Source organism: Triturus cristatus, chromosome 11, assembly GCF_964204655.1.
Source record: "Triturus cristatus chromosome 11, aTriCri1.1, whole genome shotgun sequence".
Taxonomy (NCBI): domain Eukaryota; kingdom Metazoa; phylum Chordata; class Amphibia; order Caudata; family Salamandridae; genus Triturus; species Triturus cristatus.
The window spans coordinates 1,049,617,283-1,049,630,603 of NC_140594.1; the positions used below are offsets into that span (position 1 = coordinate 1,049,617,283).

The 13,321-nt window shown below is 45.6% G+C and overlaps 1 protein-coding gene and 1 long non-coding RNA gene across 2 annotated transcripts in view; one reads left to right on the forward strand and one right to left on the reverse strand.

Annotated features, from left to right (window-relative positions):
• Positions 1–10,432, reverse strand: part of LOC146785930 (uncharacterized) — an 88,806-nt gene extending 78,374 nt beyond the window's left edge. The window contains exon 1 of the long non-coding RNA XR_014970829.1: positions 10,310–10,432. This is a non-coding gene — a long non-coding RNA (uncharacterized LOC146785930). The remainder of the gene's footprint in view (positions 1–10,309) is intronic.
• The window catches only part of LOC146785931 (fetuin-B-like), a 43,785-nt gene continuing 40,758 nt past the window's right edge, over positions 10,295–13,321 (forward strand). The window contains exon 1 of the mRNA XM_085635331.1: positions 10,295–10,599. Coding sequence (XP_085491457.1) covers positions 10,399–10,599 — 201 coding nt within the window. The 5' untranslated portion in view covers positions 10,295–10,398. The remainder of the gene's footprint in view (positions 10,600–13,321) is intronic.

Consider the following 13,321-nt stretch of genomic DNA (forward strand, 5'->3'; position numbering starts at 1 on the left):
GAATCCCCAGCTGCATCCCCAGCTGGCTCCACCACTGACTCAGGGGCATTTCTTGCTTCTACCCAGGCCCTCAGAGCCTTTTGGTAGTTATCCTTTTTAGAAATGCCTGGTGTAGCAACTTTCAATTTCTTGCAGAGATGCTTGAGCTGTTTCAAAGTGTAGGTTTCCAACCTCTCTTCCTCAAAATCTAGATCCATAGATGCAACAGATGGTGGTCTACTCATGGCAGTAAGAACTGGCAGTTCTCAGGAAAAAATAGCAGTCCAAGGAAAAAAACATTCTACCAAAATGTATGTGGTTGTGTTTGGTCTGCACTCACTAGTAGTGTACACCAATTACTGCATATGAGTCACAAATGCAGGTCCAAATCCTCGCTGTTCGCACTGATTGCACAGTGCTGGATGCTTGTCCGCACTGTGCATTCATTGCAAACGGCATCTTGCACAGTGCAAGCGGTCATTTTCTGCCGCTCAAGTAGATTTGTACTCGAGCTGCAGCTTTCTCGATGCGGACTGGTAGCTTCTCTTCACGAGCGGTCGCGAGCATACGCAACCACTCGCAATGAGAAACCTGACCTCCCCGTGTTGAGAATCTCGCCGGGAGGTGTATTTGCCACGCTCGCGATCAGCAACTTGAAGTTGCTGATCGCGAACGAGGAAAAAGTCTTGCCGGGATGTTGATTTTGCTCGCTCGCTGTAGCCACCTTGACGTTGAGGACCTCAAGCAAGCAAAAAATGCCCGCTACGCTATGCGTTTTTGCACTGTGCTACGTGCAATTTGCGTAGTGCATAGTAGCGCAAACTACACAAGCTCCGTGAGCGTAGCTTGGTACTATGCCCAGGTTTAGTAGCTTGGCACGGGAAGACAGGCTTATCTCAGAGGCAGTGTGTTAAGCATTTGTGAACACATACAGTAATACAGTGAAAACACTACAGATGGACACCACACAGGTTTTACAAAAACAAGTATTCTTTATATAGACTTAACACAAGACCACAAACGACAAAAATCCACAATACTGTACTTAAAATTGACTTAAAGATGGTAGAAGTAACTTAGTTCTAGCTCATGGTAAATGCAACAAAGTTCTCACAAAAGTACCTGGATGCGTAACGCAAAATAAACAAAATGCTCACAGCGTTGGAGGTGCGTCGGTTTCTTGCTTCGGGGAGACGATTCGTTGCGCCTCAATGCTTGCGCAGAGTAGGGGATGCGTCTTGATCCTTACCGGAGAGGAGGTGATGCATAGATTCTTGTACTGTGGCTCAGTTGCGATGCGGAAAGATGGCGCCGCGATGCGACAATCCGGTGCGATGCGATAAGATGGTGCCCTTGATGCGACTATGTGAAGACGATGCGTGCATGCCCTGGCAGCCTTGCGGCGACTCTGTACTTTGGAGCCGCGACAGGCTCTGCAACAAGCTTCTCCGGTGATGCGATGGCGTCCCTCACGGTGGCGTCACGCTCCTCCGGGGATGCGACTGCAGACAGTTGCGACGATGACACGCTTCTTGGAAGATGCGGCGGCATCACGCTTCTCTGGCGATGCGACGACTACAGCTGCAGCGGCGACACACTTCTTCTCGTTGCGTCGCACTTCCAGCTCCCAGCGACAAGCAGGCTTCTGAAGATAGAATTCCCAGCAAGGAAATTCAGAGGGGAGCTGGTGGTGAAGTCTTTTGTCCCTGAGACTTCAGCAGGAGGCAAGCACAAGTTCGAGCCCTTGGAATAATATTCTGCAAGATGATGAAAGTCCTTTGAAAGTTCCTTCTCCTCTCCTTGGCACTGAAGACACCACTGTAGGCCAACCCAGCAACACAGCACACTGGCAGGGGGGCAGTCCAACTCCTACAGCTTCCTTAGGTTCTTCTCCTTTGCAGAGGTTTGTCTTGTTGTCCCAGAAGTGATCTAAAGTCTTGGGGTCTGGGTCCCCATATTTATACTACTTTTGTCTTTGTTCTCTGAAGGCAGAGAGTCCAAACCAGTTCTGGTCAGTCCTGGAGCACTTTGTTGACAAGACTGCTTATTTCCTTTCACAGTGTAGGCCAAGGACATCAGACACACCACAGGAGGTGGAGCCAGCATTGTGGAGGGAAGGCACAGCCCTATTCAGGTCCCAGGTGCAACTCCTCCCACCCATCTACATGCAGATCTCTCTATTCAGCCTTGTGCTGACTCACCCTGTCTCCTGGAATCCCCCAGCCACTGTCACTCAAACTCCAGACAAGGAATACACAACCTAGCAGAGGCAGGCTTGGATAGTTAGGCAAGAAAATACCTACCTTCTAAAAGTGGTATTTTCAAACACAGAATGTTAAAACCAACTTCACTAAAAGATGTAATTTATCATTCTGAGTTCAGGCACACTAAATTCGAATTTCTACCATGTTCCCTGAGTCAGTTAGGATTATAAAATGTAATAATCAAACTGCCCATTCTGGCATTCTGGCCTATAGGGAGCAGGTAGCCTTGCAATAGTGAAAAACGAAAATGGCTGTAATTCACTATTAGGACATGCCACCCACACCAAGGCATGTCATACCTTAAACTTACAATGCACCTTGCCCTTGGGCCTACCATAGGGTTGTCTGATATGAAGAAAAGGGAATGTTTAGGGACTGGCAAGTGGGTGCACTTGCCCAGTCAGCATGGCAGTACCACACTGCACATAGGCTCTGCAATGGCAGGCCTGTGACACACTTTACAAGCTGCTTCTGTGGGTGACACAACCAGTGCTGCAAGCCCACCAGTAGCATTTGATTTACAAGCCCTGGGCACACATGGTGCACTCTACTAGGGTCTCACAGGTAAATCAAATAATCCAATCATGGAGTCCCTAATCAATACATCAATTTAACATAGGGAGCACTTGCACTGTGGCACTGAATAGCAGTGGCACAGTGCATCTAAACCAGAAAAGCATATCAAAAACAGAGGAGGCAAACAGAAAAAAATGGAAGGGAGACTCACACCAATGGTACCAGGTCTAACAAGGACAATGGGAGTTCGGTGGTCTGCAGGGGAGGACATGGGAGGGACAGTGCTCGGAGGTTTATAAAATGGTCTCAATAGCCTCATGGAACATAAAAGGCATGAATTCGCCCCTTAAAAGGCAAAAAATCTGGAAATACCTTACAGGCCACCAGTTCGAGGTGGTCGCGTTGCAGGAAACGCACCTTGAAAAAACCGAAGAGATGCGACTCTGCTATAAAAACTGTCCCCTAATCTATAGATTGCCTGCTAATTCCAAACAAAAGGGAGTTGCCCTGGTGTTTCACAGCTCGACAAAATACAAAACTGAAGCTATTAAGACAGATCAGGAGGGCAGAATAATCATGGTAAAGGGGAAACTAAGAGGCAGACTTTGCACATTTATCTCCGTATACGTTCCCTATATGGGGCAAACTGTATTCTTGGCCTCACTCCTAGACCAGATAGGCGAGTTTGTGGAGGGTTCAACAATCCTCATCGGCAACTTTAATTTGACATAGCAAGCCAAAATGGATAGTACACACCCTCAGAGGGCGGTCACAAACATCTTTTCCAAGGGAACCAAGCAGAAAATACAGGCCTTGGGCTTACGGGACGCATAACGAACTCTCTATCCAACCACCAAAGATTATACCTTCTTTTCACATGTACACTCGACATACTCTAGGCTAGATCACATTTTTATAAGCCAATCCCATCTAAGTCTTAGAAGCAACAAAGACACTCCCAATCACGATCTCAGATCACAGCTTAGTAACTATCAGTCTGTCTTGGAGGGCACAACGTGGCAAACACGCGCAGATGCTACTTCCCTGTTCCAAAGACCAGGGACAGACATATGAGAGACAAGCTGAAGAAATCCATTTCAGAATTCTTTGAGCTCAATCACCCTCAGGCCACTTCATCCCAGATTAACTGGGATGCATTCAATGCAGTCCTCAGAGGTAAATGAATAGACCTGAAGTCCATTCTAAACAAGCGGAGGGCTAAGGAACGATTAGCACTGAAGGAGGAATTGGAGAAAGTAGAAAGGGACCATAAGAAAATACCATCACAAAAACTGAACGACAACTCATCGCTTTGAAGGGGAAAATCAAAGTGATTTACACAAACAGGGCGGAATACGCGCTGTTAAGGCTCCGGCAAATATCCTATGTGCAGGGACGCAAAGTATGGACTCATCTAGCTAGACAGCTACACGAGAAAAGGGAGCATGAATCCATAGGGGGCATACAGGATAGGGGCGCACCCTAGCTCATAAAGACGACGTCAAAGCCCGCATTTTCGGTGGGTTCTATAGAGATCTCTACACAGGTACACAGCCAGATACTATCCTGCAACAACAATACTTAGATTCACTAGAGCTCCCCCAGATACCACCAGCAGAGAATGATCGGTTATATGGGGCTTTCACTGAAGATGAAGTGAGGAAAGCTATTTCAAAACTCAAACTGCACAAATCACTAGGGCCTGATGGGCTTACGGCTCAATTTTATAAACTATTTGCGTTGGAACTTACACCACACCTCGCCTCGTTCTTTAATACAATAGTGGAAGACTCTATAGGCTCAAACTCTATGGCTGAGGCTGTGGTCACTGTGATTCACAAACCAGGGAAAAATCCACATAAATGTGTGTCTTATCGACCCATTGCACTGTTAAACCTAGATGCCAAACTCTTCTCTGCCATATTAGCCGGAGACTAGACACCTTAATGCCCTTCCTAATCCACCCTGATCAATCGGGCTTCATAAAAGGTAGACAAACACTCGATAACATTTAAAGGACTATTCATTTGATAGAAAAAGTCACTAAATTCAATATTCCGGCGCTATTGGTGGGCGTAGACGCTGAGAAGGCCTTTGACAGGGTGGATTGGTGTTTCCTATTTCTGACCATGCAAAAATTTGGATTCAGTCAAAGCTTCATTAATATGGTCCGGGCTAACTATGAACATCCACAATCAAGAGTACAGGTCAATGGGTCACAGTCGCCCCCATTCACCCTGAGAAGGGGTACAAGGCAGAGGGTGCCTGCTGTCCCCTCTGATGTTCACTCTTAGCATTGAGCCCCTGGTAGTTCAGTTCAGAGCAAACCCAGAGAACAGAGGCATACAATTCAGGGGTACGGAATACAAGGCCTTGCTGATGATATTTTAATGACGCTTACAGACCCAGGCCCCTCACTGCAAGCATTGCAGATAGACTTAGATAAATTTGGAGCAGTAGTGGGCTTCAAGGTAAATAATTCGAAATACTGAACCTTATTATCCCGGAGTGAGAAACCCTGCATCTTTAGGGCCAGTCCACCTTTCCGTGGGCCAAACGCTCCATCCAGTACTTAGGTATTCAACTCACTCCGAGGGTAGCAGATCTTTACAAGGCCAACTATCCCCCAATGTTGACCCAAATGCAACAGGATCTCAAACGTTGGAAGCCACTATAAAGCTCCTGGTTAGGGCGAATAAACGCAGTAAAAATGACATTGCTCCCAAAACTGCTTTATTTGTTCCAGGCACTCCCGGTTGACTAAGACCCTGCTACGTTCTCTAATCACCAAATTCATATGGCAAGGGGGAAGAGCACGTTTACAGTTCCATGTTTTTAGACGCCCGAAGAAGGAGGGGAGAGTGGCGTTACCAGACTTCTCACTATATTTCAAAGCAGCCCAATTGAGGGTGTTGGGGGAGTGGTCCATGAGAGAATCCGATAAGCATTGGCTACACATGGATAGGGCTAAAATGGGTAGGACGATTTGGGATATTCCCTGGAGATCAAAAACAGAGAGACCAGCCAATGCATACATTAGCAACCCGACACAAACCACAATCAGGGTCTGGGATGAAGTCATGAGGGAGGGGGGGGTTGACATCCTGTCCTTCACTGTATACCCCAATCCATTTCAGCCCCTACTTCCCACCAGCTATGCGAGAAGGTCCATTCGATGTGTGGCTGGAGGGGGGATGCCTGATGGTTTCAGAAATGTTCCACAACTTCAATGTGCTTAGATTGGAAAGTTGTCAAAGAAAATTCCAGGTCCCAAGCAGTCAGCATTTTCATTACCTCCAATTCAAACATTGGGTATCCCAACCCCAGGTGAAGGAAGCCGCCACAAGAGAAGGCACCCTGATAGAATGATGGGTTCAGAAGACGAGCACCATAAAGGGAGCGATCTCCTTTCTCTATGGTCTATTGCTGTCAGCAGTATATGTACCAAGGGCTCGCTTCATGTCTTTCTGGGAACAAATAATTGGGAGAGACATCTCAGAAGAGGAGAGGAAGCATCTGTGATCGGATATAACCAAGAGCAATCACTCAGTGAGTCTAAGAGAGGCCCACTACAAGACCCTTTTTGATTGGTACCTCTACCCCACTAAACTCAAAAAGATGTTTCCTAGCTCTTCCGATCTCTGCTGGCGCGGATGTGGCCTTCTTGGGGACTCTCGCCATATATGGTTGGACGACCCGACTATTCGCCCTTTCTGGGAGCCGATTCTCACTCATATTAAGGAAATGCTAGGCTATCTCATACCAACCTCTATCGAGGAAGTTCTTCTAGGCATCAGGGACCCGGGGTTAGTGCATCAGACAATACAGATAGAGCAATTCTGGGGGCCTGTCTAGGGGCAGCCAAAACAACGATAACGGCAGCTTGGAAAAAGAGAGAGGCTCCAGCTTTGTCATTATGGCACTCACAGCTCTGGAGAATACTCACGATGGAAAGACTAGCAGACATTTTTAGAGATGATTATAAAAACTTTGAGTATCGATGGGGCCCGCTGGTTTCCTTTCTCTCAAGCGGCCTCCCATCAGCGGTATGCCCACCCTCCATAAGAGCCTTACACCTTTTCCAGCTTTAAGATGGTTTCTCACCCTTGTTCGAACACCTCCAGTTACTTGTCTAGTCCCTCTTGACCCTGCAAGGCTAAAATAGGGCACGGTCCTCTGTTCTGACGCAAATCCGACTACCCAATGGCATTCCGAAAGATGATTTACCACCACCAGGGGAGGGGGTTCTGTTTTCAACAATGTTGAGGCAGTTTTCTTTCTTTTCTCTTCAGGGTTGCTTTGTTAAAAACGGTCATGACTCGAAGCGAGAGAGGGAGACAGAAGGGCCTCGCATAAAGAGAAAATGAACACTGGTTAGATGTAATTGAGTAACAGATGTCCTATATTTGTTTCATGCTCTCACCAAAATGTAATTTGTTGATTTTAAGTCATGCTGAATAAATAAAGCTTTGAAAGAAAAAGACAGGTTTACGACAGTAAAAAGGACAAAATATAAAAAACATTCACATCTAAATGGATTGTTTCCCCGCATTCAAACAGAGTTCCCACAGCACAGTCGGCTAAAATTCAGCAAAACTAGGGTGGAGAAGGACAAAAACCTCATAATGCGTCCGGCATGCAATCCCCATCTGCCCCAGCAAACGGACTTAAATATTTTCAATTGTAGGAGCATAGAATAACAGTGGATAAACGATAGATAGAAATACACTTGGCGCACACAACACCATCCAGGGTAACTGCATAAAAATACACCCTATATCTTGTTACTGTGAAAGAGGTAAAGAAATTGTCTTTCTGGCATAAAAGACAGCCCACAGAAAAGACGCCATACTACAAAAAACCTCAAGAGTGGGCAGAGATTGTAGGTATCAATACGCAGGTCGACATTGCGTAAAATGTGCCCATCTTATAATATGCATAATGTTCTAATATTTATTACTACAATAATTCATCTTGGGGAAATAAATCCCAGCCTTGCCTTTGATGTGCACGCTGCTCTTGTGACCACGGAATTAGCAGATGTGCAGCTTCCATTCTGGGGTTATGGGTGCTGTTGGAAACTGCAGCACTTACGACCAGCGCTCTGAGGCCCAGAATGGAGGTGCGTGGTGTCTATCCAGGGCCTAGTTTGGCCGGTAAAAATGGGGGAAGGGGGTGAGCTTCAGATTTTACAACAATCACGCTGGCATATCATGTTAAAATAATTTATATGAGAAGTGGGGCATGAGGGTGGCATGAGGGGCAATGGAAAGGGAAAGGAGTGGGTATTGTTAGGGGTACTTAAAGCTTACTATTCTGTGAAATAGCCAACATGTTTTAAGATCTGCGAAACAGAGATGAGATTGTGTGTTCTTTTGTCTGTGTGTGTATGTAAAAATCCCAGGTGAAATCCGGCAGACACCTCACCATACCCGACTAAAAGCCCCTGTACCCAACTACTTATTAGAGAATACATTTAATAGGGGTAGTAACACCTCAAGCACCCCCCTTGGGCTACTACGTCCCCAGGTCTATTAATCTGGCATGAAATGGAGACTGCAGTTGTACTGGAACATTTTTCGAGGTCGGGGTGTTGACATCAATGTTTGTTTGAAAGCAAAGGGTTTGTGAAACATCCAAAGGTAGCACAAAGAACATGTGTTGCAAGTGAGCTATAGTACACTCAATTGATCCATAGATAATGGATCATGAGAAACTAGCCTAAGTCAACAGACAGTGGGTTCACCAAATTGGTGAGCCTCACCAATTTAGAAAAGAAAAATGCTTTTCTAGAGTCCCCTATCTCACCCAGGGTTGCCCCTAGGTGACATGCTTCATCATTGGGGCCATCCCAAGCATCTACTGCTTGGGGCGTGCTACGACTTGCGAGATTTACGTAGGAGCACTTTTTTGTGTGAAACTATGTGTTGTGCACTGTTGGGGGAGTGGTGTTTGTGTTAGTTAAAAATACCTAACTAGTGAGTTAACAATTTATTCCTACTCCTAGCTGGTAAGATAAAAAAGGGGTTAATAACAGGAAAAATATAGCTGTTATGTGGTTATATTGCCAATTATTTTGTCAACATGTTTCGAGGTATCCCCTAACCTCTTCTTCAGGTCAGCATGGGATCCAGCCCCACGTGTACCACTCCGTGCAGAAACCTAAATTAAGGTGAAAAATTAGACTAATAACGTGCGCCTATTGAGCGCACTTGGTTATATACATACGGTTATTGAACACGTAGTATCAGTATTAGAGAAAAAGAAATGCAGGTTAGAAAAATACATCCTGCCTCAATGGGCAGGTGCTGGTATTCGCGTTTTGGCACACTCATCTTGTTAGTGCCTTTCAAAATAAAATAAGAAAGTGATCTAATGTTATTAAAAAGGAACAGTTAGTAGTGCTTGTTTTCATGTTGTTATCACACAATTCTCCAGTCTAGAGAAAACGGAACTGGTTACAAAACACCACCTTTGAATGATATAGGAGGACGAACCAAGCCTGAACCTCCTTCTCCCTCTTATTCTGGCAAGTGAGCTATACCCATTCATCAGGAAAGTGGTACATTTGTAATGTCATATGTAGTTGGTGAAAAACACATTGGGCCACACTGTCACAAATATATTACTAAAGTGTGGTGCCAAAACGATTGTTATTTACAGATATGTTGTTGTTTATAATGTGTGCAAATATTCCAAGACTACACGTTCACAATTGCTATTAAACCTTCTTGCTTTCTTAATCTTGCTTTAAAATGAACCCTTTAACCTCTCTTTTTCTGAAAACTGAACCCCCATCCCAAACCCCTTTTACATTGCTCAGGGTCGCTCACTTCACTTGCTTGCAAAGTAACACTGATCCCCAACTTCTACGCCCCTCCACTTTGAAATGTCACCAGCCGCCATTTGAACATGGCTTGGGGAAGAACTTCAAAAATGTCTGGACTCACACTGAAATCGGCAGGCTTTTCCCACATTGCAGGTTCTTTTTTCAGTCTCACTTCGATAGTTTATGCACTGGGAAAAAAAATCCAGAGAAAACCCCAAAAGTGAAAGTTGCAATCCAGATTCAACTAGAAACTTGTAATATGTGGCTAGGATTTTTTGACCGATCTCACAAAAACCCTTATGAGTACTGGAAGTCATATTATAGGAGTACTCTTTTACATGTCTTTGTGAATCGACTGGACAAGTCCAATTCCCAATTAATAAAAGCGCCACGTGGGCACAGTCCTTTCTATTTGTATTTTATTTTGCATGTATATGACCCAATAATTCCTTTTTTTATTCCCGTTATAGACGTTTTGGAGCCGAGCCAAAAAGCAGCATACTGCTGGGGGCTGGGGCGTTCTTTTACATACCCTTCCAGGCCTCTGTGTGTCTGCCCTCTGTGTGTTGATGGTCAGTTGATAGCAGTGACCGGCGAGTCTCTTGAAGCTGACGAATGCACAAATCAGTGACCACCGGTAAACACCAGTCTCTAATCATTTACACTAAAAGTTGCAGAGGGTCAGGCGTTATAAAAACCGAAGGGGTGAGCTGGGCTTTACCTTTCTTCGTCGCTTTGTTTTCAAGTCTGCTGCCTGCTCTAGCGCTGAGCGGCTCCCGGGGGTCCAGCCCTGTCGAGGGCGCTACGAACATGAAGCAGGTTACCGCAGCGCTGTGCTTCACGCTGCTGCTGTCCCTCGGCAGCGCCCTCAGCCCTCAGCCTCTGGTGCCGGAAGACTGCAACGCCACAGACGTCCAGGCGGGCCTGGTCCTTGACGAGATAAACAAAGACCGAGACGAGGGTTACATCCTCAGCCTGTACCGCGTGGCCGACGCTCACAGCCAACCTGTGGTAAGAGAGTGAGGGTCGCTCCATGCCCTGTCTGGAAGCGTGGAGTTGGGGGAAATGGGTACGTGCCCTAAACTTGGAGAGGAGGTGGCGTAATGGCCAGAGCTGCCGATGTTGGAATTGGAGAACAACCAGGTTCGAGTCTCGGGGTCGGCTCAAAGCCCTGTGATTCTGGGTAAATCACTTAATCTCCCACGTGCCTACCAAAAATGAATGTGGCCTTGTTTAATGTAACTGGTACTCATGTAAAGCGCTTCAATAACTTCGGGTCGAGTTCCCTCAGTACAAAAAAAATTCCTCTTCATTCCTACACATAGAAAATACTCATCCATATGAAGAATTATCTCCCCACAGACTCCCCAAGAAACCCTTGGTGGCGGTAAGGACACACTGCACCAACTTCTTGCAATGTATTTAGCTGCCCGTCTAGAAGGGCAGGATGGACGTGCAAATAAGTGTAAAGGCTTAGAATGTTGCGACATTGTGGGTGTTCACTAGATATCTTGCACATCCTATTTAGGCCCTGCTGGCTCCAATATATGGCGGATTTTCTGCGGCCTTCAGTGCACTCGGCACAAGTAGAGATCCGCATTGGTATTTTGTGAATCGGGATCTGGGATTTGTGAGCAGGAGAATCACTTTTTGTGCACACTGGGTACACTTAGGTGTGCACAAGTTTTATGACTAAAGTATATAATCACTTTGATTTATGTCACGAATCTCTCTACTGGTTTGAATCCGGATCTTCAAGGCATTGCTCCTTTGACAAATGCTGCTAATTCTGTAATTGAAAGGATCTCTGTAGATAGATGGACGAGCAGTGCAGCAATCATCCTTCAGCGGTTCCAATCCTTCTGGGCCGGCCTTTCATCCTCACCAGGTTGGTAAAATGTGCATTACACAGCTCAGACTACCTAGCTATGCAGTGAGAAGAGTTGTGTCATCTACAGAGTTCTCAAGAATGTGAAACTTTGGGGCATATTATCAAGAAACTGCGTTAAAATTATCGCCGCTTTAGCGGCGGAAAACTGCTGCTAAAGCGGTGATAATGGGCTTGATAATATGCCCTTGAGAATTCCAATAGAAGCCCATGTTGACACCAGAACATGGGCTTCTATGGGAATTCTCAAGGACATATTATCAAGCCCATTATCGCCGCTTTAGCGGCAGTTGTCTGTCGCTAAAGCGGCGATAATTTTAACGCAGTTTCTTGATAATATGCCCCATAGATAGCAATTTTGCAGATATTGATAAAAAACGTCGTAAGCTGATATTTCGTTCTGGCCTCGTTAGCAACATATATTTCAGGAGGTGCGATGCTTAGTGGTGCGTCTGCTGCCTTACAGGGAATTAATACTTAGTTATATGAACAGTTCGTAGAAAAATATGCTGACAATTCCGATTCAGAACTGAGTCAGGGAGAATAAAAAAATTCGTACCGGCCCCACCCCGCAAAAAACACAAAGCGCCTGAGCCCCAAGCTGCCCTTTGTAGTATGTTCTGCAGTACTACAGCAACACTACAACACTTACTACCACGTGCTATTCTCAAACTGCACTTTTGTAAGTGTACTACATTTCAGGACTTATAAACTGCGCTTATTTATTTACGTACACTTTTGTAGTAACTTACCCTTTTATAGTAAGTCTTTAACTCCATTATTTTTTATGGGAAGGTGTTGCAGTACAAGAGGTTGGCCATGTGTAGTGCTGAGCTAACTCAAAAGCGTAAATTACCTTTGTGATTTAGGACCCAAGGGATTAAATATTTATTTGCACATCCATGTGTGAGCTAGGCTAAATAAGGTTGTCCAGGCCCACAGTGGGCAGAAGGATTTTGTCTGTCTCAGTGGCCTCAGTGTAGAGTCACTTGTTACTTGTAGAGTCAATGCAGGTTTCACTTCTCAAGGGCCTTCAGTGCCCCTGAGTCTGAAGTGTTGCTGATCTGCCCAACCAGGCACTGGAGAAGGAAATCTAGTACATAAACTTGTTCCTCCAGGGAAGGTCTCAAGAGGTAGGTGAATAGGTTAAGGGCCCTTCTGCCTTCGGATACCTTTGATGCCTCAAACCCAAAATAGCCCATGTTCAGTTGATCAAACAGTTACTGTGTTTCCGCTAATTTAAGAAAGTTAACAAAAACCCATGGTCCTGATTCACAAAGGTAAACTTACACTTTTGTGTAAAGTCACTGGTTTTTTTGGTATTTACAAACTAGGGGGTAGATTTACAAGAAACTGGCGCATCTCTGGAGATGTGTCAGTTTCCCTGTGCCTCCATGCGAAACCTTTACAGTACGGCGCATCATTGCGCAAGGATTGACTGATGCATCACCTGTTGGCGCAAAAGTCACGCATTGCTGGAGTCGTGTCGCAAGCACGACTCAACTCCAGCAATGCATGGGGAGGCCTATATTTATTGTGCTGGGTCACTTCTTACGCCTGCTCCAAGCAGGCGTAAGGTTTTGAAGCAGTGGCGTCCTAGAAATGGCACAGTGAAATCTTGCAAATTTCACTGCGTCACTTCTACAAGGCTTTAGTGCGTGGGGACACCCACCCTGCATACATTATACCTGATGCAGGTATAATGTGGTGCCGGGCTTTACAAGGTGATGCATCTCCCTAGACGCATCACATAAATGGGGCGCAACGAGGCACATTGTTTACGCCGCTGCCGCGTCACAAAAAGTGACGCAAGGGGCTTGTAAATCTGCCGCTATGAGTTTAATT